The sequence below is a fragment of the Punica granatum genome, chromosome 5 (assembly GCF_007655135.1).
Source record: "Punica granatum isolate Tunisia-2019 chromosome 5, ASM765513v2, whole genome shotgun sequence".
Taxonomy (NCBI): Eukaryota; Viridiplantae; Streptophyta; class Magnoliopsida; order Myrtales; family Lythraceae; genus Punica; species Punica granatum.
Window position 1 is genome coordinate 10,057,610 of NC_045131.1, and position 27,776 is coordinate 10,085,385.

A 27,776-nucleotide genomic window follows, 5' to 3' on the forward strand; every position below is an offset into this window, starting at 1 on the left:
TTCTAGGAACATTGCAGGAAGCTTCCTTCTTACACCATCAAACTTTCTGCATCATTTCAAATATGGCCTCTTGCACATTAACAATTGAGAATCCGCTGCTTCTTACTTACTCGTAGTGTCACCTTAAGAACATAATTGTGTGTAAGGACAGTTGAGGAGGGTAAGCAGTATTCGTGGCTCTCCTGTACGTATCAGAAGTGATCGAGGTGCTGGAGCCAATTGTACCTTCAGAGACTATTTGAAATGTCATTTTTGTCTCGGTACGATGATCATCACGCTGCAGTACTAAATTAATGATCGGGAAAGTTTCCAGTATGAATCCCTTAAGCACAGAGTACTGTTGTTTCTTAAAGGCCTTGAAAGATGGAGGATAAAGAGGAAGACATGGGACTATTGAGTGGGGAGGATTTCAATGAAGTCGAGCCGGACAAGGACTGTACCAGATTTGATGCATTGACAGAGGCTTGCTCTGCCATGTTTTAAAAGCTCAAAAAAGAGAAGGGAAAAAAAAGGGCAACAGAAAATTGGAGAAGCCAGTTGTAGCTCTTGAGAAGAAACAGCCTATTGAAACCGGAACAGGAGGTTAAAGCTCGAACGTTCTTCAGGTCTCAAGAAAACCGAGGAATCAGCCGAAGAAGGCTAAACCTTCCTCCTCCAATGCCCAAGAGGAACATAATCCATTTCCAAGGTTCCTGGGACATCTGGTCAGAAAGAGAGTGGTCACCTGGTCGAGGAACCAGGCAAAGATGGATATAGAAAAGGACCAACACCAGGGTGTCCTGCTCCAAGGTCTGAGGGATCATTCCTGACATGCCTCTCGGACTCATGGCTCACATGAAAGTTCATCTTTGAGTAGAGCCTCTATGAAAGCGACGCAACTGATAACGATAATGGCTCCCGATTCCAAGGAAGCGGGTCAGGGAGTTGTCCTTGTTCCTGACGACGAGGAGGATCTGAGGTCACAACAGCATAAGGGACAACAAGCGCAAGGAGGAGATCATAGTGACCCTGGTCGACCCAGTATTCTTGACAGCCCATCTTTGTCTCAGTAGACTCTTTCAGTGGCATGTTTCGGCCCTCTTCTCCATTACTTAGAAAAAGTGAGCCACCGATTCAGGTAATGACTCTAAATTCATAAATGATTTTTGGATTTGAAAAGAGATTCTTTAACCAGAAAGAATTCAGTTCAGATGTGGGGTACCTATCTAGAAGTTTTCGCAACTCCATCATGTATACCATTTCGAGCTCTATCTGTAACTCGCTATAGGTTCGGGAAACAAAGAGAAATGTGTACGAATGAGATATCGAGCAACAAGTCCATTGGATATTAACCATAAGATAAGTGGAGAATAGAAAGCAAAGGATTCTTTGTCTTCTTAGTCTTCGATAAGTAAGGGAATTTTGCACATTCCTTTCTTGTGTCGACATAACAGTAGTTTTTGTTCTCGTTCCTCAAAGATTACTACTCTTAAAGATTACTGTTCTTAAAGATTACTGTTCTCTTCTTTGTTTCGATTTTTTATTTGTTCTGGACCATTAGTTGAATTCCTCGTCGTTGAAAGAGTGCCCAATAAGCTTTAGGAGGGGGGACACGCCGAAGCCGAACAAGCCTGCATCTGTGAACTTCATTCTGGCAGGTTCATGGTATAAAATGGCGAGGCCATAATCTAAATTTCGCCTCGACAGTCTTGATCAGGCAGACCCCGGCAAATTGGTTAGAGGAGGGCCCCATCGCTCAGCGAGAGGAGTGCAATCGCCGAACAAGATGACCGCAAGCACCGGGACATGCGATTCGTTATTTAATGGTACCAATGACCGGTATGTAATGTTTCATCGCTCTCGAGCTGTTCTCGACTAAGATTATCTGTTCCGACATCGGTTTCCCCCTGTATAAAATACTTTGATGTTCATCAATGCATACAGAAAACTAACAAATAGTTTATTGATCATTTAATTAATAAACTCAATTAAGAGTGAGTATTAGTGACGATTAAAAAGATAATTCAGAGAAAGTGGTGTAGTGCAGTGACTAACATTCTCACCTGTTAATCTAGAGGTTCCAAGTTCGATTTTCATCAATAAGACTATCCTTCCTCATTTATTTAGATTTTCTTTTCATTTTCTTGTACCATCCTCTTATTCTAATAAAAAAAATTCAAATTGGATTTGTGGATTTGAAAGATTATTCATTGACAGGAAAAAAAGAAAAAGAAAAACATCCCATCGCACTTTCTTTCTCCCCGCAAGAAGACGGAGGAAAACGGAAAACCCAGAGAGAATTTTGAACAGAAGAGTTGAAAGCTCAGTCTCGAAGAAGAACAGAGCAGTGGCAAGAAGAAGAAGAAGTAGAGAAAATGGCGTTGGAGGATGACGACTGGGATTTGAGCGCGGAGGACTTGGATTTTATCGAGCGAAACGCGCTCCATCAGCTCTCTCAAGCCCGCAGCAACCCTTCCCCTCCTTCTCCGTCTCCTTCGCCCTCTTCCTCTCTCCCGAATTCCGGTCAGAACCCACAAAAGCGGGCCCTCCTCGACAGCGTCGTACGTGGTTCTGTGCCCGCTCCGGCAGGTTCTTGCCCCAACCAGGTAGGACTCTCCGGCGTTTTCGAGGGTTGATGATTGTTGTTGGGTCGGTGCTGGTTTCAGGGTTTTTGGTTGTTCTGTGGTTTAACTCTGAGCCCTTCTGCAACTTTACTCTTTCGGTAGATAATGATTTCCCGAGCCAAAAAGAGTTATTTTTGAGTTGCTTGGAACCATACCAGAGACAACAGGACAACTACATTGTGTTCTTGAATTGTGATCGTCATTGTTGATCTGATTCCTCGGGATGACACTCTAGAGCATACTAATTTGAAATTCATTCTTGGGATTGGGAAGTACATGGATAGCATTCATCATGTCATACATGATCTTCTATATCGAGATTACCAAGAGTTCATGTTATTTCGTTTTCCTTGAAGGGACAAGATTTATCAGCAGAAACTAGAGCAAGTAGCGGTAATAATCTGATTCTTTCGATTTTAGCTTTAGATGCTGTTAGTTTCTCAATTTGGTTATGCCCAGGTTGCAATTCTGGTTCATCCAATTCTAATTTGCTATCCTTTGTATTAGTATAGATAAACCTTCAGTGGAGTTGCAGAAGTCCCCTGTCACTTTTTCACTTCATTCGAGTGGAAATATTGCTGCGAAATTTGCTTATGATCAGGTACTGTGATTATCTAGTAGAAGAAGTTGTGTGCACCATTACCAAGAGCCTTATGACGTTCCTTTATTGTTTCCTGATTATATTGGACCAGGTAATAGTTGGTGCTTTTCGCAAGATCCCAAAAGCTACATGGAATGCTAAAGAAAGGTATTCTATCTCTTGAACTGTATAGGTGCACTGCCTACAACAAAATTCTTGGATGCTATTAAATAGCACAGGCCCATACTTTTTATCATGAATGACTGGTTTATCGAATCTGCAGAGTTTGGATGTTCCCTGTATCTTCTTTGTCAGCAGCTGAAAAAGTTCTCAGTGAAATATGTGGTTCAAGTGTTGAGGTTGAACTTTGTAACTTTTGCTCTTTCATCGAACATTCTTAGTGCTATCAATCTTCCACGTTTAAGCATTATAGTTTTGAAAGAACCAACTTCAGTGTTACTGAGCCAAACCATTGCCTTAAAAAGGGAGGAGAAAAGAGAGAGAGAGAGAGAGAGAAATTTAGGGTGTAGCTGCCATTTTCTCTTCCTTTGAGGGGCTGACATGATCTTTATTCTTTCCTCTAATATGTGACCGACACATTGTTCTGGCTAAGTATGTGACTAGGACAATTGTCATAACATGATCATGCTTTTTGAAATACATGGTTTTTGTGAAGTTGCATTATTCTATTGATCTTTGGCCACTTATCATTATTTTATTTGGCTTCATAGATAGTCAATTTAGATCCATTGGTTCGTCGTGCAATTGCTGCTGCCTCGTCACTACCAGACCTCCAAGGTAAAAGGGTTGATGAGCATACAAAGTGTGCCCTACAGCATGATGAGCACTGGCCTTTCATTGTTTGGTCATTTACTTTCTAGAAATAGACCTGCTTATGTCCGCTTTACTTGTCTTATTTCTTGATTTTATCCTGATTTCTTTGTCTACTTTGTTCCAAATCAGATCGCTATGAGAGAATTCCGAATGATGTTGAGTTGAAGCTTCTTCCTTTTCAACGGGATGGTGTTAGGTGAGTAAGAAGTGACCTCTTGATTGAGAATCACATTTTGACTTTTGTCTGGTCTATAAACTTTTGCTATTGAGGTATCTTATCCTCGCTATTTATCTAATACTATGTAACGAAAATTTTGCCTCTTCAGGTTTGTGTTGCAGCATGGCTTACGTGTACTTATAGCAGATGAAATGGGACTGGGGAAGACATTGCAGGCACTAATCATTCAATTTAATATGTGCCTGTTTATCTTTTTAATGATAAATTTTTTGATATGGAACTTTAATAGACAGGAATACATATCAAGAAGGTATATCCAGTTATTCCAGCATTTGATGATCTTGGTGATTTATGCAGGCTATTGCTGTTGCTGCATGTGTTCGTGATTCTTGGCCTGTTCTTGTTCTCTCGCCATCTTCCTTGCGTTTGCATTGGGCTTCAGTGAGTTTTCTGTATGATATTTATTTCTCCTTTAAAATGCAAATTTTTGCCCAACAAGTTGTTCTTCTCTCTGCAGATGATTCAACAGTGGCTGAATATTCCACCCTCAAATATACTTGTATGTATTCTTAAACTTAAAGATGCTCTTTGGACTCTTTATCTCTCTCTCAATACCTACTTTGACCTTTCCTTTTTCCTCTGAACAATAATTGTCAGTAGGTTCTTTTGTCTCAAGGTGGTGGGTCCAATAGAGGAGGATTTAGGATAGTTTACTCTAACAACAAGCACGGTGTACATCTTGATGGGTTATTCAATGTAATTTCTTACGATGCTGTCCCCAAGATTCAAAATGCCCTGCTATCCTCTGACTTCAAGGTATTAGCCTTCAAGATCCTGTTCTCAGAAGTTGCAGCAGATTTACCACTTTCTTTGTGTCAGAATATTTATGCACTCATATGAACTGTGTTTTGTTTCAGGTTGTGATTGCAGATGAATCACATTTTCTGAAAAATGCACAAGCTAAGAGGACAACAGCCTCACTTCCTGTCATTAAGGTTTTATTTAAGCTTGCTAATTAATGCGGTTCAAATCTTCGAGCTTTTATTTTATGGTTATAGTATATCATTCAGTTCTCGAGTTAGCTTTACAAGTTAAACAGACTGAAAATAGATTTAGATGGGATTTTCCATATCACTGAATTATCAAATTGATATTGTGGACGGTGGACTCCTTGTGGAGTCATGTTCCTTGGGTTTCATGACTTGTTTGATCTTTTTGAATCAACAACCGCAGAAAGCTCAATATGCAATTTTGCTAAGTGGAACCCCTGCCTTGTCAAGACCAATAGAGCTTTTCAAACAGGTGCTTGTTTTTCTTCATAAATCATATACTTAAAATATACATATAAGAGAATAATGTATAGCTAATCTGGTGCGAATGTTTATACCATTGCAGCTCGAAGCGTTGTATCCTGAGGTTTATAAGAACGTGCATGAATACGGCAATAGATATTGCAAAGGGGTGCGTGTTTTTTATTCCTTGTAAAATCCATGCTTCTCTTGAGCATCTAGTCCTAAGGATCAATTTATGTTCATATATTCGTGGCCATCGAATTCTGCAGGGCATTTTTGGCGTTTATCAGGGTGCAAGTAACCACGAAGAGTTGCACAATTTGATGAAGGCAACTGTCATGATTCGGAGGCTTAAAAAGGATGTTCTTAACCAACTTCCAGTAAAACGGAGGCAACAGGTAGATAATAGTGGAATTTATCAGTTTTGACTTTAGGATTTTGGCACCTCCATGCATATGTTCTCATTCCTTTCCTAGTACTGTGGTTGATAAATTTCATTTCTGTTTTCAGGTTTTCCTGGACTTGGCCGAAAAGGACATGAGAAAGATCAATGCTCTCTTTCGTGAGGTAATAGTGCATTGGTTTTCTAATGACTGAAAATAGTTCCTTATCTATGCAGTCTAACGTATATGACGATATGGTGCTGCTACTTTATGTGACAATATGCAGTTAAAGACTATAAAAGAGAAAATCAAAGCCTGCACATCCAAAGAGGAGGCTGAATCACTTAAGTTTACTGAGAAGAACCTTATCACAAAGGTAATTCTCTCTGAGATATAAAACTTCGGAGTATCCAATAAATAGTAGGGAGAAATGTACTTAAATTGTCAATTGCTTTACCTCCAGATATATACCGATTCTGCTGAAGCCAAGATTCCCGCGGTGATAGAATATCTTGAAACTGTGGTTGAGGTAATGAAACTGTAAACACTTGACATATCCCTTAGAGTCACTTGAAGATACAAGTATCTAACAGTAGAGATGCTTTGTAGCAAAATAAGACAATAATATCGTAAAATTCTTGCAGGCAGGTTGCAAATTTCTTATCTTTGCACATCATCAGTCCATGATTGGTGCGATACATCACTTTCTTCTTGTAAGACCACTACTAATATTTGTTTAGCTGTACTTTCTTTTTATATTTTTATTTATTCTCAAGTCATCTTTATGACAACTGCAAACTTCCAGAAGAAGAAGGTGGGATGCATACGAATTGATGGGAGCACCCCTGCAGTGGCAAGGCAATCCTTTGTTACAGATTTTCAGGAAAAAGATACAATAAAGGCAGCAGTGGTAATGACAACTTTTTATTTACGTTTTAGTTAATTTTTTTGATATATTTATTACTTGTGCTATTACAATTTTCCTTAAGCAGTCATTTCTTTCCTTCCTTATTTACAAGCCCTATTTGTTATTGACCTTCTCTTACTTTGCAGCTGTCCATCAGAGCTGGAGGAGTTGGCCTCACTTTAACAGCTGCAAGCACTGTTATATTTGCGGAGCTTTCATGGACTCCAGGTGACCTGATTCAAGCGGAAGATCGTGCTCACAGGATTGGTCAGGTAGATAATATAAACATTGCTGATCGAGAACTTCCTGCACTTATATTATGTATGTAAAAATGGTATTCGAAGTCCAGAATGATAATAAGCCTCCACTCTCCCCGTGACTTCCTTCAAAAGAATATTTTTGCTTATGTTGCAAGCCTTGATTAAGTTACGAGGTCTTTTCTCATGGTAGGTTTCATCAGTCAATGTATACTACCTTCTAGCAAACGACACTGTAGACGACATAATATGGTATGCAGCCTCCTCTCAAGTCTTAGTTGGACGATTTGATTATGATCCTTTTAATGATTACTAACAGGTTATTGTCTTTGTTGTAACGCATTTTATTCCAGGGACGTTGTCCAGAGCAAGTTAGAAAATTTGGGTCAGGTAGTTTGCCCTACCATTCTGCTGTTCCATTCCATTGTTGTTCTTCGAAGGGACGGAAATCTCTTTCTTTTCCCATATAAAGGATTGCTCCAAGTCTTGGCTGTGAATTGTTCTTATCTGTAAACTCTCTTTTCCCTTTTTGGTTATTAGATGCTCGATGGCCGTGAGAATACCTTGGAAGTTTCTGCAAGCCATCAGAGTAGCACCAGTCCTGCAAAGCAGAAAACTCTCGATTCATTCTTGAAGCGCTGCAGTAATGATGAGAATTCTGAGCACCAGTCAAAGCTAAAATATCCGAGACATTGATTTGCAAGAGTTTCAAGAGGTAGGGTCTCTTTTATGAAATGATGCATGCTGATGCTTTCAAATATGGCATCCGAAGTAATGAGGTCAATCACTTCTCTCTTTTGTTCCGCAGAAATGCAAGATAGGATATTGTATTTTTCGCTAGAAGATGAATAGCAAATTGTGAAGCGGAAGTGCTCTCGGAGATCTTGCCTAACATTAACGTTTCTAACCGTTGAAGGTCATGAGACAAACAACAATAACCGAAAAGGGAGAGCATGAAAACTCCTCCAAAGCCTTGAGATAATAGAGAATGTATTACGCATGGAATCGCTATTCATGACGGGTCTGTAAAGTGTAATGTGCAACATGACCAACCCACTGCCGGAAGGGTCAGAGAAAAGCAAGAATGTACCACATGTTGATATTCAACATGAAGTTGGAGCTTCTCGTGTGCTTTTAGAAGAGACTTTTTTTCTCCTACTTCCATAAAGGAAGAAAAATGTGACGGATACCGGATAGTAGGGCCTCAAGCAGTCCTTGCCTTGTAGATACTTCTGCTGCATATGATGTTATGGGCACACATTGTCCTATCAAACTCTCTCGGTGATGTCGTATAGCACGCCCCGTGCATCAATCTGTATGATCGTTATTGTGAATATATATCATTGTCCTAGTAGATAAGTACTTGCTTCCCAAGTCACTTCCATGAGTTAAGCAGTAAGATCAAAGCTATATCAATGAGCATATGGCGACTCCTCCAAGATTCGATTGCCGCAACATACATTGAACGCATGATAGATAGTATAAAGCGCAAAGGAGAAGAAAATTTGTACTTCAATGCAATGTGAAGCCATCTCTTTGCTATTTACATTAAAGAACTGTCTCAGAAACCTTAATTGAGTTCCCTAAGCTGCTGGCGACAAACCTACATCTAAATCACTCTGTTCAATCCCCAAGAAATTAGAGACAATGACACCTACATCCTCCAATCCAACTCCAATGCAAAGAGGGTTCACAGGAGGAGCAACCCTAACAGAAGTGTCACCTTCAACTTCCCTTTGGGCTCGAGCCCCATTGCAGACCCGAACATTCGGACCGTCCCTGCACTTCCCCATGCACTTGCAGCCCACGACCGCCCCTTCTATCCCGACCGCTCTCTGCAGCTCCTCCAACAAAGCTGCCCCTCCCGACTTCCTGCACTTCCCACCCATACACACCTCTATCTTCTTCGCCGGTTCACTGCTCGCATTACTCGAAGAACTGGGAGTCTCAATTGCAGTAAGCTGGCTAGTGCTCGGCTGGCTTGGAGCAGCTACTCCTTGGGTAATGGACAGGGACTGTTCCACTGGTTTCTGTGTCAGGGATTCGATTCTCATCCGGCTCATATCAATAACATCACCGGTTTCGCTGTCGCTTGACTCGGATGAGGAGGAGGTCATCACGCGCTTCATCCTTTTAGCCTTAAGCTTGGCTCTCTCTTCTTTTCTCCTCCTCTTCATCTCCTTCTCCTCTGCTTTCAGCTGTTCGAGCTGCACGAGCAGAACTTCCGCTGCTTCCTGCACAGCGACCCGCAAAACAGATTCAGACGGATAGAACTAATCAAACAACCATGCGTACAAACCCACAACAATGAATGCCCATTCAAGAATAATGGTTGCTTAGCAAGAAAATCACGGGAAAAGAGGCATTTTTCGGTGAATTTGATCAAGAAAATTCAGAAAGGAATTTCATTTATGATCCCATGAACAGAAACTGCCATTCACCGCCACAGTAAATTCCAAATCAAGAATTGCACAGATTCATCATTCAAGAACTCACCGACATCCGCGTCCCCTCTCCGGCACTTTCGTCCATCCCGAATCCCATCCGGGAAAACATGTACAGCTCCTTGTACAAACCCTTCACCAATTTCAGCTTCTTCTTCGCATTCTTCTCCGCTTCCTTCTCCACCTTCCCGCCACCGCTGCCGCACCTCGCTCCCTCAATGTAATACTTCACATGCCCGTCGTCACGGAACCCGCACCTCATCGAAACCCCGCCGAAGTTCCCACGCAGCCCGATGCGCGGTCTCGCGCGGGCGCTGCCCACTAGGCAGGGGATTCTCCGGGGGACGACGCCGGAGGAGAGCTCCATCATCCAGCGCCGGAGGAGTGCTCAGACGAAGACGAAGAAGAACAGAGGGCGGGGAAGAGGCTTTGCACAGTGAGAGGGGATCACAGAGACGAGGCTTAGAAAGAGACCGATTAAGCTTTTCCGGGGTTCAGATCGTTTGACGGAGCGGTTATTTATAGCGGGAGCTCGGAGGTGGGGTCGGCCAGGACTCGTGGGCGTCCCCGATTGGGTGGGATTCATGAGGATCCGACGTGTCAGGGCGTGTGACAGGTTTCGGTTAGCCATGATTTTTGCGCGGGAAGACATGCGCCGGCGGTCGGTGTGGGCGGTCGGATGGTCTGGTGGTAGATGGACAGTTGGAGATCCATCCACGTGGACGCCACGTAGACTGAGTGGCTCGGTGACTGAGCTTGGAATGACTCTTATGCCCTTGGCTTGGCTTTTTTTGGGATGAGCACTACTCGGTCTCAGCTTGTGTTACCAATCCTATCCGATTTGGAGATGATTAGGAGATTGTTCATCGATTCGAATTTAGATTATCGCATTAGAGGTCTAAATTGTCCGTACATTGAAAAGCTACCATCGAGTCCAAAACAATTTCATTTTAACATAAAAATATTCTAAATTACAGAGCGAATATAATTTCACATACACGAATGACTAAATCGATATATGAATCGTTCTAGCTATTAGCTTTTAAGGTAACAAACATATTACATGGGAAAGCCAGCTACAACTACCTTTTGTTTCGAATATTATTCGAGATACAACTTTCGAAGAAGCATGACTCCCTAACTCTTGGCAAATAAAGGCGTACTTTCGTATAAGCTACTCTACTTCCTTCTCGATAAACAGATGAACCTGTCTTCCAACTCGCGTAAATCATCCATCCGGCTGGTGGCCTCCACCTGCAGATCGGTTCATAAGATACTTTCACGATGTCTGATAACACTCATGTTAGTGTCTACTCGCGATGATTCTCGGGAAAACCGTTCCAGCAAATTGTATATTACGGGCGATGTTATTAGGATGATGGAATTCCTGCGAGCAACCCTTGGGATCCTCCCAGGTGCCTCGGGACCCGCTGTCTGATCTCCTCCAGGGCGCACAGCGTCTCCGAGTCGAGTCCTCCCACAAACTGCATCATTAGAATTCTCATTGAGGAGCTTGAACTTACTGGGATACGGTAATGTTAACTCAACTTATACCAAAATATATCTCATCCAACATAGCCATGTGATCACCTGATGAGCTCTGTACGCAAAATGAACACCCTGGAGCAGAAGAGCTTCTTGAGATGCCTCTTTGTCGGATTTCCGAACTGATTCAAACTCCAGAGTCACTCTTTATAAACCAACCGATATTCAGCACAGTAAAACGATTAAAAAAATTTCAGCAAGATGCAGCACCAATTGCTTGTATCGTCAACTTAGATATGCTCAGCAAACGTACCTTATTTACGATACCAGAGTCGAGCATCCAATCAGTCGGGATCTTGTGTTCTTGATAAGATTGCAAAACAGAACTCCGCAGTTTAATCAGCCTTTGGATGCTTCTCTCCGACCTAGCATGGTAAGAGGAGGAACCAAACTCATCAGTCTGAATCCTGAAGACCAACAAAAACTCGATTGATTTGCTACATCACCAATACTTACTTGTCCAGTAAGTTTGCCATCTTCTTCAAGGCAGTCCCACAGGGAACGATGGGATTGTCCTTAAATGAAGATATCTCAGTTTCCAACAACTTTAGGCTTCGATACTCAACTGCAGCTTCTCTCATGGCATCTGCTTTCCTCTCAGGCCAGTTAAAATGTTTCAGAACAGCACGCTCATCAGCCTATCGAACAAACAACTATGTTCAAATCTGCTGTCTTATTAAAATAAGTCATCAAAAGGAACTCCAACAGATGCAACAACTGTAGCATAAATCTTGAATGACACCAATTTACCAGTGTAGAAAGTTCACGGTCGAGCCAGTTCACCAAGTTTAGGACATCCTCAATATCAGTGTAAGCAGCAGCAAGGATCTTTCGGATAAGGCCATTGATAAAATCTCCTTTCGTCTCAATGTCTGCTTTAATCTGCAAAGCACCATCCATTAAACAGTTTAGAATCTGAAAGAGATCAACTAGCCGTGATATTGAGGAGTCTCGGCACTTACAGCCAAGAGATGAGCAGAGCGATTCTGAATTTCTCCGACTATGCTGCTGTGGGCACTAGTGGTGGCAGGCATCGGTTTACTTGTATTTCCAGGACAGGATCGATCCCTTTTCCCTTCTTGCTTTGTCAAGAATTGATAAAACTCAACGATTGCAGGAGCCTTCTGAGTTGGAGCCCCAGCTCGAGCACGAGGCCGTGATGCGGGCAGAGGTGGTGGAGGAGGCGGCGGTGGAAAAGAAGGGCACGGTGGTGGAGACTTTCTCACCGAACTGTCGGGAACTCTAGCAATTGGACTCACAGGCAATTCGGATCGGATAGTGGCCTTGATGGTCACCTCGTTCGGTCCCTCCTTCATCACCTTCGGGTTCTCGAGCTTGCTCGCAATCAGTTTCTGGATATCTTTAAACTTGGGGCTCTGGTATTCCCGATTCAACTCCTTCTCCCTCTTCATTAAGAAGAAAAACAAGTAGAACACACCCAATGAGAAAGGCAAATGACATCGAAAGTCCGAAAATCCCAACAATGAAGGATACCGACAGAAATCCTATCAGAAATGATGGCAATTCATAGTTGATATCATCATCATCATCCCATAAATGAAATCTTCAAGAAATCCAAGAAAAAAGCAGAAGAATATTCACCTGCAATTCACGGCTAGAAAGAGCAGCAATCTTGTTCTCCGCAGCGGCAAGATCCTCGGAGAGCTTCTGGTTTTTCGACTCAAGCTCCGAGTTCAAACTCCGAGCCTTCTCCAGCTGCATCCTCAACCCCGAAACCTCACATTCCAAGTTCTTGATCAGGTTCTCGCTCATCTCCACCTTCTCCTTCATCTCCCTCCGCCACTTCTCCTCCGCCCCCTCAACGGCCCTCACCCGCCTCGGCCGAGCGAACTGCTCCGCCGTTGCGGCCGCCCGGGTCGGCCCCGCCCGAGCTGCCACAGTCACCGCTGCCACAACCCGAGGCTCCTCGGCCTCCCTGCTTTTCTGGGGCCCACTATGACCGTCCCCAGATTTCGGCCTCCCGAACAAAAGTCTCCGGACCACCTTGGAGCTGCTGTTCTTGATGTCGGGCGGCACCGACCGGGCCCTATCCTTGGGCAAGTCCTTGACTTTTGAGGTGGGTCTGATGAGTTTCGGCGGGTTAGTTGTCGCCGGCGGCGGGGTGGTCTCCTGTTTCATGGTTCACCCGACAATGCCACGGACAAGGAATCTGACCAGATGGGTCTGCGAAAAATGAAACAGAAACCTGGGGAGCTTCACGGGAGAAGTGGTTGCTGTCTGTGTGCAATTCATTGACCAACCAAAATGAGACAAAAAGAAGGCATCATTGCAAAAATCTTGGGGGTCACCACTGAAGAAAGCAAAGGGGGAGGACCCAAGAAGGCAAGCAAAGCAAGCGGCGCCCTTTCTGTCCCGTGGAGGAGTCCAAGTCTACGGTCGGGCCATGGAGATGATAATTAGCTTAAAAGGGAAGATGCTTCCTTATTAATTGACCTCAAACATTGAGTTTTTTTCTTTAATTCTCCATTAAAAGCTCTGGACAATGGACATGGAAGTACACTACTTCCCCTCTGGTTCTACCAATTCTAGTATACTTCATTAAATTCCGTCCTCATACCGTACCGGTGAGACCCGGTTCGAGATAACACTTGCACAAAGACACAAGCAAACGCACCGTACACTTAGCATAGCATGAGCCTGCATATTGCGATCAGATTGAAGATCATTGTGTTAATCGGGTGCACAAATACGACTATGCGAGTTAATGTTTTCAAAAGCATGCCGTGGTGTGTGTGTGGTGGTCTGATGGCAAATGATAAGGTGGGCCACCGAGATTATATGTGGGACAAGCACACGTTACCCTTTGGAGGATTAGAAAGTGACAGGTTACTGAGAGGAAATATGGAGCCTTTGAAGAGAATTTATCTGAACAATAATTCCGGTATTTGATTATATATCAATGCCAAGGAATTATAGGTACATTGATGCCTTTGATTGCTTTTTCGATACATTGTTGGTTCTAAGCAACGTAAAGGGTCATCTAGGGTCTTGACTCAAAACAATCTACTTATAATCTCTCTTGTTCTCTCTCTTTACAAATTTAAAGTTCGTCTCAGAATGCAATGGGAAATTTCATAACACTTTTTTACCGATTCTTAAACAAAAGTGATGTTTGGTGAGGAATTTTGAAACCAAAAGTTTTAGTTGAATGGGATGGTTATAAGCACGATTTACTCTAGTAGATTAATTTGTGTTAATAAAAAATTGTTTTTACTTATTCATTATTTTAAGTATAGATATTAATTAATCATTAATTTTTATTTTAGTAGTTCTAAGTTAGTATCTTCTTGTCGACATTAGCCATCTAACATCGACGACTATCTTTTAGCAATTTTTTTTAGGAAAAAAAAACTAGCAATTTTATTTTAGTGTTTTCTTATTCGCAACAACATCTAACTTGGTTTGCGGTTATCAGGTTGTTTACATGAAGAGCGAATATCATTCATGTTCAACGAGCATTGAGTTAAACCTCATTGGACAATTTTATAAGCTCTTAATAATGGAAGTTTACGTCTATCGACTTGAGAAATCGAAGAAAAAAAAATACAAATCCTAACTACATCGGGGTTTTCTCATTAATATAGTTCAAAGGAATAGTAATGGAAGATCCTCATTAAATTATCTAAATCTGTCTAAGTGTGACTATAGATTGCTCTATCTCTACGAAATTTAGAAAATATTGTACATGATTTATAATTCGATTTTTAATGTGCTACCCAAGAACATGAACTAACACAAGAAACGGAAACCTGTCTGAAGAATTCCATAATAATGAAAAAGCAGAATTACTTAATAATAATAAAAGGGCAAAAAAATGGGTCCCCCCTTTGATAATATCATAATTAATCAACAATGTCAAATCAACTTTGATTCTAATGGAGGGATCTTATCAAATTCTATGTCGTGTCTTTCAAGGAAAACCAGACAAGGGAGTTTATTCCTTTACAATAAAGACAGCCACTATATAGCACATAAAGAAAACGTTAGATACTGATTACAATAATTTGTCACTGAAAATAATTAGTAGTGTAAAGAATTTAGTCAATTATTTCACCAAAATTTTATTTCCTAGTTGAACATGACTTCCCGAATGCGCAAAAACATTCTTCCTGATAAAATAAAAAAAGCACTAATTAAAATATTTGGCTAAATTACATTTGTAGGAAGGGATACAAACGATTGCATGAATCATTTCACTGCTAAATTACTATCAGATTAATTTTTTAATTGAGGCAAGTGCTTAAAGAACGATTTAAACCGTTCTCTATAAAGACCGATCCCTTATAGTTTTAATGGTAGGGTTAAATTTAAGAGATATCAAGACCCCACAACTGATTATTCAATTCGATCAGAAAACATTGAAATTGGAATATCTTGTTACCTCCGAGACATAAACATCTAATTATTTTACCTTATAATTTTGAGATATTATTTTTCAACTTTCTTAGATTCTTCTTCTTCTTCTTCTTTTTTGCATAAAAGGTATTTATAAAAAGTGAACAAAAGCAAAAGGAGGTGCTCATCAAGAATCTACCATTCCCTCTCTGAAATTCTATTCTGCGTGGTTTCCATCTGTAAGCTGTGAGAAGCTGCAAAGTTTGGATTCATCCCAATGTCCTGACCCCATGAATTGCATTCAGTTTTCCTAAAGGTTCAAAAGAGACCTGTCATCACGTGGAGATCAAGTTGTTGGAATTTTCCTCCTTCTGCAGTTACTGCAAAAGGGGACTCTGTTCACATTTGGGTGCGTTTCTCTTTCCTAGCTAAGCTAGTCAATCGATACATTCAATGCGAAGATATATGGACCACCTTCACGCGCGGATAGGATGTTTTACCCATCTGATCGGTAACATTATTCATCAGCTGTCAGATGTGTACCATGACAAAATTGAATGTGATCGAATAGCCTCTAGCTCATGTTTCTTCCTTTCGGTAGTTAGCCCTATATCCACTTTGTAGAAATGCTTTCCGCTTTGCCTGTCCTAAACCATAATCAATAGCTATGGAAAAGGAAAAGAGAGAAAGCTATCACGTCTAATCATTCGGTCATTCACCTAACCATTTAAGGATGAGGCGGCATAAGATAAGACTCCTAATGGAATGTTTTCTATGATGGAATAAGAAGACGTACTGGTTCATTCGTTTCGAATTCTGTTATGGCACGTTTTGGTAGGATAGGATGACTGGAGATGGAACGAAGTAAGTACAAATTGTGTTGAGGGCAATTCCAAGCATACCGAGCCAGGGCCTGCCCTTGTTTGGCACAGGGAAATGGAAAGGAAAACGAACATAAAACGCTCCATGAGCTATAAGTTTTTTTCTATTCGTTCATGTCAAACATGTCGCCATAACAAATGAAGAGTTTGATAAGTTACACTTACGTGAGGGATCAAAGGCTCCAAGCAGCTACATGCACCTTAGCTGATTACCGCTGCCTCTTCTTGCAGAATGAGAGAGAGGGAGAGCTAGGATCTCTGAGCTTGAAGAGGGTAAGGGAAGGAACTTCTCTCTTTCTGGATAACAGACGAGAGGAGGACTTCAGGTACATAAAGAGTTTAAATGCACATGCGGGGGTGGGAGGGACAATGCTTACATCTAGTTAATTTATGTGATTCCGGACTGAATCGGGTCAAATATACTTAGGATCAGGATACATACGTTCATGTACTTAGCAACCGAATGGCGAATGGAAAATGGTTTGTGGGGGTGAGATGAGATGAGATTCCCTTAGAAGGCACATTTAAAAAGTTTTCACACAAGAAAAAGAAGAACTGAAAAAGAAGGATTCTTTTGGTCGTGTAGTTGCAACTTCACATCAGAATATGAAGTGTCATTAGCTGCTCTGATTGTGATATATAACAGAGTCCGTACATCTTTCACGTTTGTTAAATCTTATACAAACTTCCAATGTTGATATAAATACATGCATGCTGCCGATTCAGCTTTTAAACCCACATGCCGAACGATCGATTGGGTTGCAGTAAGCGACGAGCTACTGAACGGTTGATGGGCGACGATGACACTCTTATATGCCATGGTCCAAAAGCTTTCCTGAGCTGTTCTCTTCTGCTTCTTTCTTGTTTTAGTAAAACAGGACATGTTCACTCAATAGGATGTCTCTGTTAACTCTTCGTTTTCGTGGTAATAGGAGACAAAATCCGAAGCTGTGCACGCCATGGAAGTGATCCAACAAGTTAGGTGAAGCTTCATTTGGTATGAAGATGGTGAAAGTGGCGATGCAGTCGATGCTCAATTCAATCTTTATTCCATTTAATCATTTTTCCCTGCTCTCTTTATGTCTTGAGGCTGCTTTTCTTTTGGACAATGCTTTTCCTTGCTTTTGTGAAAAATATAATGCTTTGGATAATTAATTTATTTCTGGACGAGCTTTGGGCCAATCGCGACCCTGACAAGCGAGTCCAGCAGGCTTGACCTGAGTCCTAGACGAGGTGGTTTAGGCACATTATCAATAGTGGTTACTAGCGGTGACATCTATGGATCTTGACCTGGGCCGGCGGCAGTCACATCTACCGCTGCAGTATCAGCGCTTGGTACGCTGGCGCAGTCATTTCATCTGTAGTTTTGCCCAGGCTTATTTTAATACGATTACAATTAAATTACCTGAATTCCAGACGAATAATTGCTCCTACCCCCAGGAAACCGGGGGAAACAAAGGAGGGGAAACAAAAGTTGGCCTATAAAAGACTTTATTAAGTTTGTTGACCGCTGATGGGTAAGCAAAAGGCATGATCTCTTTATACCAAAAAAGTCATGTTTTGCACCATAAGCAATTTACCCTAAGAAACCTTTTGGCACATTTATTTTTTGGGTTTAGTGAATTGTACAGTTGATGGGTCAGCAATCAACATGTAATACGCCGTACTTGCAAGTGCCATGATGTGGATAATTGAAGGACCAAATTAGAAGAAAAGGAAGTTCAGTGGACAAAGTGAAACAAAAAGCTTTTAGAGGGGCCAAATGGAGGAGACTGGAAAGTTGAAGATGGCAAGTTGACGCCATTTCTTAAAAGGCTTCTGCTTAGTTTGGAAACGGCAAGAATGAAATGGAAAGACCGTGCATTTGGACAATTTCTCGATGATTTCCTTGTGCATTTGAGACAGTAAATGAATAGCAGCTCATCTCATTCCTTCTGTTACGGTCTACAGAAGTAGGGCGACAGAGAGAGAGAGAATTAGACTACAAAAAATTTCGAGGATGTTTATGGGTGTTGATGTTGGTATATCAAATTCAAAAAGCCTCGACAATGAGGTCGAATTGTACCCTTGGTATTTTGCTAATTTTGACTTTGGGGACTTCCTAAGACTACAAAAATTACATTGAATTATATGTTGGAGCATAGCGGCTTAGGTGGACTTTTTGGCTTGTAAAATTGATTTGGGGATATCAACGTTGAGCTATTGTTTGAGAATTTGGGCATAAGTGTATATATTGAATTAGATTTGAGACAATAAGTTGAAAGGTTGAAATTCTAGATGTCATTGAGCCTTCGATTATACGGTTTGGTTTTTGAGCTGAGTTTAACTAAATGGGATGTGAAGTTATAAGAATTATGGAAATACGATTTGAGATTCCCAATTAACGCAATGAGATTGTTATGGTAATTTGGATTCCAAACGGCATATATAGGAGTAGAGGATTTTGGAAGCCTTTCCTTGGAGTTTGTTGTGACAGCGTGTTACCACAAAATGTAGGTCCTAATGCAGATATGGAATTTTAAGTGTGAGCAAGCAGCTGGACAATCATGATTACTTACTGAGTATGAGTTACTTACTGAGCAATGGGTTATCTCTTATTCTCCCCACAGTTTCAGAGTTAAAATTAAATTGAGAGGCTAGACTGCAGTGGATGGACGTACTCGAAGTGCCGAAGATTCCTAAGGAGATTTTATCGGTATGAGTTACTTATTGTGCAATGAGTTCTCTCTTATTCTCCCCACAGTTTTAGAGTTAAAATAAAATTAAGAGGCTAGACTGCAGTTGATGGACGTACCCGAAGTGCCGAAGATTCCTAAGGAGATTTTATTGGTATGAGTCAAAAACTGTATTATTGGTCATTACGAAAAGTTTGGATTGAGTTATATTAAGCTGTTTGCCTGTAGGCATTAGAAAGGAAATTTTATCAAAGATGTGGAGTTTAATTTTGGACTTATACTAGAAAATATGGGCGATATATGATAGGCTTTGCTTTCTGTTGGACTGGATCCAACTGTTAGTGGCCGGTCGCATCTCAAAAGGAAAAAAAAAAAAATTCTTTGAAAGTGGGGCGTGACACAGCAAGCAACATCTGATGGCAATTTCCCAGTCCCCATCACCGGCCAGGATCGAAAAGATATGCAAAGGATTAGGCTGAGGATGATGTTATATTCGGGTGAGATCTTGCTAATTGCCTGGCGTTATCATTAATTCATGATTTCTCCTTCACCGCGAACATCAGACTTGTCAAAAGAGATTCAGATGTCACTGTTGCATCACAAATTTGGTATGTTTTAGGAAATGATGACCGGCTCGTTCTCCGGGAATAGAGCGCGACTTTATAAAGCCGGAGGGTGCAAGTGCAAGCAATTACAATGAAACTGCGAATAATGGGCTTGCAAGAAAAGCAAGGTGTGCGGGCTTGACTTCCATGGCAATGGAAGGAATGAGTAGAATCATCCAAATTCTTTATGTCAATGTACATAGAGGGGGAGAAAGTAGTCTGTTGAGGGGACACTGTCAGATGTTAAGGCCCAACATCCTCCGTTTCCTTTTGCAATGTTATAGGAGCCTGAACATGAGGGATCTCTTGTGCTGTCCAACTGAGATTTATATAAGAGATGGAAGATTATGAAGGATGTGCATGTCGGAGAGATTTTACCATTAACTGTCTATTGGAGGCAATTCAACGTAGAACTATTGATCGGCCAAAAAAAACGCAGAATTATTGAAGGATAGTCACTTTTCTGTCTGCATCAAGACTTTGGCCTAATCGTCAAGTCATAAGCGGTATTTAGCCAATCAGCTTCCCCAAATTCCTGGCATCGTCTAGAATGTATTTGAAAGAACAGGCTACGAGAGCGGAAATGGACGGAATAAATGCATAGCAGTGGAGGTTTATATGGCATATGATTCAAGACTGGGATTTTATTCTCTGGCACCGAATATTCAGATTTCTGATTTCCTCGAGAAATTGCGTGCTTATTAAGGTTCACAGCGTTCTAAAATCTTCCGTACTTTGAACTGAAATGACATGTCCACAGAGAACTTTGGTTATCCACTAACAGGCTACTTGTCAGTACAGTTATAGAATATCCAAGAACACATCAGATTAATGAGTGGCAATTTGCTGGAACGAGCATTTGTGGAAGAAATCTTAAACTGTGTATGCTTTTACACTCTTTTTACTGAAGATTTTAGATTTCTTCGTCAAAGAAATTTCTGCAGCATCCTAAGTGTTATGGATTACTTTGGGTTGCAAATTGCATTCCAGTAAGAGTAACGGAAATTATGAGTACAGTTCTGTTAGAGAGGTGTAGTCACATCACATAGATCGGCATGTTCAGTTTAGCTCGCGAAAGTGGCTTTACATGGACCTACCAAGGAGGCATATATTCCATTCCTGATGCTAAGCAAAGTTTCGCGTTTTCCTTTCTCGACGATGGCTCCATTTTTTACCACTGCTATTATGTCGGCATTCTTTATGGTGGATAACCGGTGGGCCACAACCAGTGTGGTTCGGTTAACCACGGCTTGGTCCAATGCAGCTTGGACCACCCGCTCTGATTCAGCATCAAGAGCGCTGGTTGCTTCGTCTAGGAGTAGTATTTTAGGAGACTTGACTATAGCTCTTGCAATTGCAACCCGTTGCTTTTGCCCACCTGAGAGTTGAATCCCCCTTTCGCCCACCACAGTTTCGTATCCCTGCATTGTTCATTTTTTATTGAAAAACACAAGTGAAAAGAAAGGAGCATTAAGAAATTGAGATAATATGTAGGAAATCTGATCAGCAATTCATACCTGTTGGAGGCTACTGATGAAATTGTGGGCATTAGCCAATTTGGCAGCAGCAATGATCTCTGCCTCCGTCACTTCTCCATCTTTACCATATGCGATATTCGCCCGAACTGTTGCATTGAACAAGACTGGTTCTTGACTAACAAGACCAATTTGCTGCCTCAACCATTTCAAATTCAGCTTCCTTAGTTCCATCCTGTCCAATGTTATGCTGCCCGAATCAGGGTCGTAGTACCTCTGCAGCAACGATATCACAGTCGACTTCCCACACCCACTTTCTCCAACCAAAGCAACCGTCTGATTCACAAGATATTAAGGTCAGTTCATGCCATAGATATTAAATTTACACCACATTCAAATGTCTTTGCCAGTTGCAAATATTCCTATTACCTGGCCTGAGTTGATAGACAAGCAAAAGTCGCATAACACTTCGATATCAGGCCTAGTAGGATACCTAAAACCCACATGCTGAAACTTGATATTTCCCTTCACTCTGTCCAATTCAATCCCTGAGTCATCGCTTGCGTCGATTTTTGATTTCTGGTCGAGGATTTCTAGTACAGAAGTAGCCGAGCTCCGTGCTTTACCAGCATCAGGCGCAAGAGAGTTCGAATGCGAAATCCCAAGAGCCGTCATACAAAGAGCGAAAACCACCTAATGAGTTCATCAGACAATGGTTCAATTGGAAAATGTCAAGTGAGAGAAGAAAGCGCTCGAGAAGCCAGACACTTACACGGAAGACCTTGTGGAAGTTCGTCTTGCCTTGATCTACTAGCTGGGCCCCGGAATAAAAGCTTATTGCATAGAAGAAGAAGATAAAGAAGAAAGAAAAGCCGCAGCTGACCCCGCTTATTAAACCTTGCCTGATTCCCGCACTGAGAGGGCCTTCGCATTTTTCCCGGTAAAGCTGCACTGTCCTCTCCTCCGCACAAAAGGAGGCTACCGTCCTAATACTCCCAACTGCATCGCTAGCCACTTGACTAGCCTCCTCATACATTTTCTGTTAATAAGATAGTATATTGGCCTCAATGTCTATGATTACATAAACATATACATATACGCGTAGATATACACACACACACACACACACATATATATATATTTTGCTTTGGACATGAATTGCTGATGTGCAACTGTTAAGTGACCGACTTCTGTAAAAACCGTGAAACACCCTTCATAATATGAGCTGGTTTTATGAATGCGGACAGAACTTGAAAACAGAAGCAATTGGAACAGATCAACCTATAAGAGAAGGTGCAGGGTGATAATGCTCTATACCTTTGCGTCTGCACCGAAACCTGTCATGGACTTGACCTGAACGTAACCGCTTATTCCCAAAAGTGGTATCAAGAGGAGAATTATGAGTGCTAATTCCCAGTTTGTAGTAAATCCAATGAGTAAGCCAGCAACTGCTGTAGCAATGTTCTGCACAAGCAGAGCAAGAGTGTCACCAACCAAATACCGAACCGAAGTTGCATCCCCAGAAAGCCGCGCACCAATAGAACCACTAGAGTTCTCAGCTTCGTCGAACCAACCTATCTCCATATACACCATTTTCTCGAAGCACATAGATCTTATCCTCTTAATCAACTTACAACCCGCCACTGAGAAAAAGAAAGTCGCCGAGGGAGTGGAGACTAAAGATGCTATCCCGAGAATTACGAACTTCACAGCCCAACTTTCAGTACCCTTTCGGAGCTCGTCTGTCGGTTCGAAGAAAGTCTTGATAATACTCGCAAGCATCGTGCCGAAAACCGGGTAAATGACTCCATTCCCTGCTGCAGCCAGAGCTCCTAGAAGCATCACAGGAATCTCAGGGGTGTTGAGATAGGCGAGACGGGTTAGTGAAAGTTGTGCTTGCTGGGTCTGCACTTCGGAACCGAGAGTCATCTCGGACACGTTGCCTGGTGTTCCTACAGAAGCACTGACCATCGGGGACATACCAATGGGAACCCACAACGGGAGACGATTGTTCTCGGGATCTAGTGCAGATGTCTTTCTCGATGATTTCCCAATTTCTTGTAATCGGATGAGGTTGCTGTACGCTCCATTGGGATCCTTCAGCAGCTTCGAATGCTTACCTGCATATTAGGTGGCCAGCAAGAAGTAATTCAAAACAAGGCAAAACAGTATTTCTTGAACCATTCTTGATATGAGTACATCCATGGAGTTTCTTTTTGCCGTGATAAGCTTTCGAAAAATCGATTATCGAGCATTACTTTACATTGAGCGTTAAAAGAGTGGCTTCACCAAAGAACCTTTTACCTTTTTCAACAATCTTGCCTTGATGAAGAACGTAGATCGAGTCAGCTTTCTTCACGGTACTCAACCGATGGGCCACAATCACGGTAGTTCGGTTCTCCATAACTTGGTCTAATGCCTCTTGGACGATCCTCTCGGATTCTGCATCAAGAGCGCTTGTTGCCTCATCCAGAAGCAGTATTTTGGGGTCCTTTAGAATTGCTCGAGCAATCGCAATCCTCTGTTTCTGCCCCCCTGAAAGCTTTATCCCGTGCTCTCCGACCATAGTATCTAATCCCTAGAGAAAAAAAAAGAAAAAGAAATCCTAGTCATTTCGTGTAAGTAGATGAAATAACTTGAGGCAACCAGGAAGGTTCTCTCATTATAAGACCTGAGGTAGCATGTCTATGAAGCCTGCAGCATTAGACAGCACGGCAGCGGCTTTAATTTCTTCAATGGTTGCAGTCTCCTTTCCAAACGCGATATTATCCATAATGCTAGTCGAAAACAGAACCGGTTCTTGACTAACTAGACCAATCTTTTCTCTGATCCACTTGAGTTGAAACTTCTTAAGATTGATTCCTCCAATCAGAACTTCTCCACCCTGCGGATCATAAAACCTCTCGATGAGGTTAATGACTGATGATTTCCCGCTCCCACTGGGACCCATAAGAGCAGCGGTCGTGCCTCTAGGAATGAAAAGGGACAGTCCTGTAAATATCATTTCGTTCGGTCTGGTCGGGTAACTGAAGTAGACATCTCTCAGCTCAATGTCTCCGGAGATTCTCTTAAATTTCCGTCCTCTTGAGTCTGAAGCATCGATTTTGGGCTTCCTGTTGATAGTCTCAAACATCTTAAACGCTGCGGCTTGTCCTGCTGCAAATGCGCTTAAGCACGAGGAAGTCTGCCCAATTGATCTTCATAAAAAAGAAACCGCATGTAAATGTAAAATTTTATCGGCTTAGTTATTGATCAGGAGATTCAGTCGAAAAAGTGAGTGGATAAAATTTTTGTGACTTACAAAGAGCCAAGGACTACAGCAAACATTACATTAATGACAGTTCCTCCTGTGTATCCCTTGTTGATTATCATCTTTCCGCCGATCCACATAGCATACGCGTAACTGCAGAACAATATCATCATTAATGTCCCGAAGCCCAATCCCGAGGCCAAGCCCTCATAAAGCCCGGCCCTATAGACCTTGACCAAGGCCTTATCATACTCCTTGATTGCCCGCTTCTCGCCCGAAAATGAAGCGACCTGTGTAAATGAACTCGTTTTAAGTCCCATATGGAAAGAAAAAACAAAAAACAGAAAAGAAATGTGCTCGTTTTCACATACGGTTCTGATCGAGCCAATAGTCTGTTCTACAATTGTTGCTGCAACCGAATAAGAAGATTGTGCTTGGGATTGGATCTTTCCAAGGAGCATCATCGTGATTGCTCCTGCAAAAACAACTGGAGGAATCGTACAAATCATTGCAAAAGTGAGAAGCCATCCCTTGCTAAAAGCCACAATGAAGCCTCCTATGGCTGTAACAAGTAGCTGGATAAAGTTTCCGACCTGAAAATTTTAATTCCTGAAGCAAATCAATAAACAGATACGGCACAAGACAGCTATTATGGTGGAAAAGTTATTTACCTTGTCACCCATTGCGTCTTGGATAAGAATAGTATCACCAGAGAGCTGCGAGACTATTTGTCCGGTGCTCGCTTCCTTGTCAAAGAAGGCAATGTCTTGTCTCAAAATCGCACGCAGGTAGAGAGCTCTTATTCGAGCAGCTTGTCTCTCTCCAGTTATCATCCAGCACGACGTCCCTGCAAGATTGAAAAATCACATTCATCTTTTCACGCGTTGATTATTTCAATTACATTCACGTTGATGCTGAGAAGAACTGGATCTTTCTTACGAAGAAATGACGCAAACCCCGAAGCCAGCGCCAAATACATGAACTTAAGGGACACCTGACGGCAATTAAAATAGCAAAATTTTGATGAATTTGGTAAGAAGCGTGGACAATCACAAGCTTAAACTGTGCGCTTTCCAATTAAATCAAGTACCACACGAGCTTCGTGGACTGAGTCCTTTACATCGATGCTTCCCGCCATCACTTGGACAAGATCTCCAAAGAATATAGTCATGAGCGGCGTGCAAATCCCATTACCGATGGCACCAACTGTGCCGATGAGCATGAGGGAATAATCGAAGGAGTCTGCGAACGAGAACAGCTTGTAATGGGATACTGTGTTAGCCCTGTTATTCTGCTTCTTATCTCCATTCTCTACAATATCATTTTCAGCCGGGATTATTTCGGGACCTCTGCCTTCATCTACATACAGTGTTCTCTTCATTTTATTCCTCTCACCTTCTTTGCTCAACCAAAATGCTTATTTTTTGTTCAGATGCCTAAACGAAGCGAAGTCATTGGATGAAAATCTGCATAGAAGATGCAATTTATTCCATCGTAAAGTCACCTTGAGTCCTGCACAAGTTCAAAGAACACCTTCTTTACTCTAACCTGATATTATACATGCGGACTACTTGGAAAGCTGCAGGTTCTGTACCTAACAAGCACATCCTCAATTTCATCGGAGCACCAAATGATCTCGAGAAATGGATCAAGGGACAGGTCAATGCTAGAAGAATCCAACAGCGATGGAATTTGCAAGAATTATGTGGGGCTTCGATATGAACGAAGGAAGCAGGACCTGCTTGTGTAGTAAATTGCGCCGAGTTTTTGGAGCAGAATGGTCCGTTTAAATGGAGATAAAGCTTGTCTTAAACACACAATGGAAACGAAGCAGAAGGAACGGCGCAAGTCTTGATACTAAGTTCCGGAAGCAGATAATTTTTCGGCACTGTATATTATAAGCTGGCGCTGCAAGCAAGGAATGGAAACGGAGAGGTGGGAAAGAGGGAGCCAGAGTAGAGTCCAACAAGGCAAGGACTATAAAGAGAGTGCAGAAACCGATCTTGGTCGCAACTGTTTCAAGCGATAATGTTGATGGCTTTCCGTTGATAACAATGCTGCAATCTTGCAAAGACACTTCTCCTATGATCCTGAGACTGCCTCGAAGGATTGGATACAGATGACAGGAACATGACAAGAAACTCCATAAACACATAGATGATAATGTCAAAAAAATAAACCATCGCTGTCATGTACTAAAATTATTAAGCATTCATTCTCGGTTGCTTCACGCGATACATTCAGTGGCAATCTTTTTGCGCAACTCTCGTCGGCAACATTCACGACAAAAGGCTTAAATTTAAATTGTTACATAGTTCTTTCTTTCTGCTCATCACCTTCTGTTGGGAGAGGATGCTTGAACAATCAATTGTGCAGCGATAATCTACCTTCCTTACTAGTGCAATCGAGATAAAGAATTAAGCAAATAAACCAACAATTACGAAAGGGACACCGAGGAATGTTTTACATGAAAACCCTGATGTAAGAAAAAAATCACGGGACCAACTCCGGCGCAATTTCATTATATCAAATGCGGTAACATTTTGTTTTTATCAAGGACAAGCCCTTAGATTAACCCAAACTCAAGAGAAAACTCTCTTGGACAAACCTAAAATTCATCACCCAAAAAGATGGATTACAAACACAACAGAAACAACTCCTACAGAGCTCCAATCGAAATTCCGATCGCTCAAAACCTAGCCCTAGAAGTCTAAGAGCTGCCAAAATTTTGTCTTGACGTCCCGATCGAGGCTGGATCTCATGCTGGTTGCAATCCCCACACCAGCTATTTTCTACCCGTCTTTCTTCTGCTCGTTAGCTGCTCCATTGCAGCTTATGTGCGGCTGCTTTGCAACAACTGATTAGTTGCTCTCTTTCTCGATTATATTGCTGAGAAAGAAAACCCAACAAACTACCCCTTCCGACTATTTAAAGAGTTCCACTGGCAATGCTTTGACAACTATAATATTCACTATGTTCCTGAGGCAAAATCTTTTCCAAAGCTTGGCTTTCCACACTTGATCTTCTTGGTAGATTCTCTGCTTGTACCTGTTGAGTCTTCTGCTTCACAGCATCGTTCATAAGAAACATCACCTGCATGATCTACTTTGACACGCAATCTCTTCTACCCCTGAGCAATAACCAATGATTTTCATGGAAGCTTCCACTTTCCAAGGCTAAACTGGGTGTCACATCTTGTAAAATTCAAAAATTTTATACCATAAAAATCGATAATTACATAAGATTTTTTCCATACATATAAAGATACTCAGTAAATTATAAATTCGATTGGACAAGTGAAAATCCCAATAAAATGTCACGATTTCACCGCCATTCTAACTTTATATTTTGGAGAGTGAGCTTGACGTCTAGTGAATAACTCCTAAACTAGTCGAATTATAGTACGGGTTCAATATTATCATGAAAATATTGTCGAGACTTCTAGAACTTAAATCATCCATGTACCCCTTCCCAGCTCTTGACCACATCACAGTAGTGGCTCCACACTGAC

General features: G+C 41.7%; 4 protein-coding genes and 2 long non-coding RNA genes across 12 annotated transcripts; 3 read left to right on the forward strand and 3 right to left on the reverse strand.

Annotated features, from left to right (window-relative positions):
* The first annotated feature begins 201 nt into the window (after window positions 1-201).
* On the forward strand, window positions 202-1,819 carry LOC116207733. Its single transcript, XR_004156969.1, has 2 exons — window positions 202-1,117; window positions 1,541-1,819. It is a non-coding gene; the product is annotated as an uncharacterized LOC116207733 (long non-coding RNA).
* A 377-nt stretch (window positions 1,820-2,196) lies between these two features.
* Window positions 2,197-8,393, forward strand: LOC116207731 (SWI/SNF-related matrix-associated actin-dependent regulator of chromatin subfamily A-like protein 1). Of its 2 annotated transcripts, none has more exons than XM_031540813.1 (25): window positions 2,197-2,585; window positions 2,960-2,996; window positions 3,116-3,204; window positions 3,296-3,351; window positions 3,467-3,542; window positions 3,915-3,981; window positions 4,147-4,213; window positions 4,344-4,410; window positions 4,553-4,636; window positions 4,713-4,754; window positions 4,856-5,011; window positions 5,113-5,190; window positions 5,429-5,497; window positions 5,591-5,656; window positions 5,757-5,885; window positions 5,998-6,054; window positions 6,157-6,246; window positions 6,334-6,399; window positions 6,515-6,583; window positions 6,676-6,780; window positions 6,924-7,049; window positions 7,228-7,286; window positions 7,388-7,424; window positions 7,575-7,749; window positions 7,843-8,393. In XM_031540813.1, the coding sequence occupies exons 1-24, from the start codon at window positions 2,355-2,357 to the stop codon at window positions 7,728-7,730; spliced, it is 2,079 nt and encodes a 692-aa protein (XP_031396673.1). In that variant the 5' UTR covers window positions 2,197-2,354; the 3' UTR covers window positions 7,731-7,749; window positions 7,843-8,393. The 2 variants fall into 2 exon arrangements, with proteins under 2 accessions (XP_031396673.1, XP_031396674.1); XM_031540814.1 differs by having other exon boundaries at window positions 7,951-8,388.
* Window positions 8,394-8,511: 118 nt separating this feature from the next.
* Window positions 8,512-9,987, reverse strand: LOC116207732 (diacylglycerol O-acyltransferase 3). Its single transcript, XM_031540815.1, has 2 exons — window positions 9,531-9,987; window positions 8,512-9,268 (listed from the first exon to the last, which is right to left on the reverse strand). The coding sequence occupies exons 1-2, from the start codon at window positions 9,846-9,848 to the stop codon at window positions 8,618-8,620; spliced, it is 969 nt and encodes a 322-aa protein (XP_031396675.1). The 5' UTR covers window positions 9,849-9,987; the 3' UTR covers window positions 8,512-8,617.
* A 421-nt stretch (window positions 9,988-10,408) lies between these two features.
* On the reverse strand, window positions 10,409-16,778 carry LOC116206854 (protein CHUP1, chloroplastic). Of its 6 annotated transcripts, none has more exons than XM_031539681.1 (7): window positions 12,626-15,528; window positions 11,986-12,429; window positions 11,774-11,905; window positions 11,480-11,661; window positions 11,254-11,388; window positions 11,069-11,168; window positions 10,409-10,962 (listed from the first exon to the last, which is right to left on the reverse strand). In XM_031539681.1, exons 1-7 carry the CDS (start codon window positions 13,160-13,162, stop codon window positions 10,849-10,851), a joined length of 1,644 nt encoding a protein of 547 aa, XP_031395541.1. In that variant the 5' UTR covers window positions 13,163-15,528; the 3' UTR covers window positions 10,409-10,848. The 6 variants fall into 6 exon arrangements, with proteins under 6 accessions (XP_031395541.1, XP_031395538.1, XP_031395539.1 ...); XM_031539678.1 differs by lacking the exons at window positions 10,409-10,962; window positions 11,069-11,168 and adding exons at window positions 16,426-16,557; window positions 16,638-16,778 and having other exon boundaries at window positions 11,179-11,388; window positions 12,626-13,261; XM_031539679.1 differs by lacking the exons at window positions 10,409-10,962; window positions 11,069-11,168 and adding exons at window positions 15,579-15,689; window positions 16,426-16,734 and having other exon boundaries at window positions 11,179-11,388; window positions 12,626-13,261.
* Window positions 16,779-16,899: 121 nt separating this feature from the next.
* LOC116206856 lies at window positions 16,900-18,538 on the forward strand. Its single transcript, XR_004156809.1, has 2 exons — window positions 16,900-17,081; window positions 17,193-18,538. It is a non-coding gene; the product is annotated as an uncharacterized LOC116206856 (long non-coding RNA).
* Window positions 18,539-20,560: 2,022 nt separating this feature from the next.
* Window positions 20,561-25,596, reverse strand: LOC116206855 (ABC transporter B family member 21-like). Its single transcript, XM_031539682.1, has 12 exons — window positions 25,365-25,596; window positions 25,205-25,259; window positions 24,937-25,112; window positions 24,637-24,858; window positions 24,317-24,555; window positions 23,687-24,212; window positions 23,320-23,593; window positions 22,333-23,135; window positions 21,788-22,054; window positions 21,445-21,708; window positions 21,058-21,351; window positions 20,561-20,961 (listed from the first exon to the last, which is right to left on the reverse strand). The coding sequence occupies exons 1-12, from the start codon at window positions 25,485-25,487 to the stop codon at window positions 20,605-20,607; spliced, it is 3,600 nt and encodes a 1,199-aa protein (XP_031395542.1). The 5' UTR covers window positions 25,488-25,596; the 3' UTR covers window positions 20,561-20,604.
* Window positions 25,597-27,776: the final 2,180 nt, after the last annotated feature.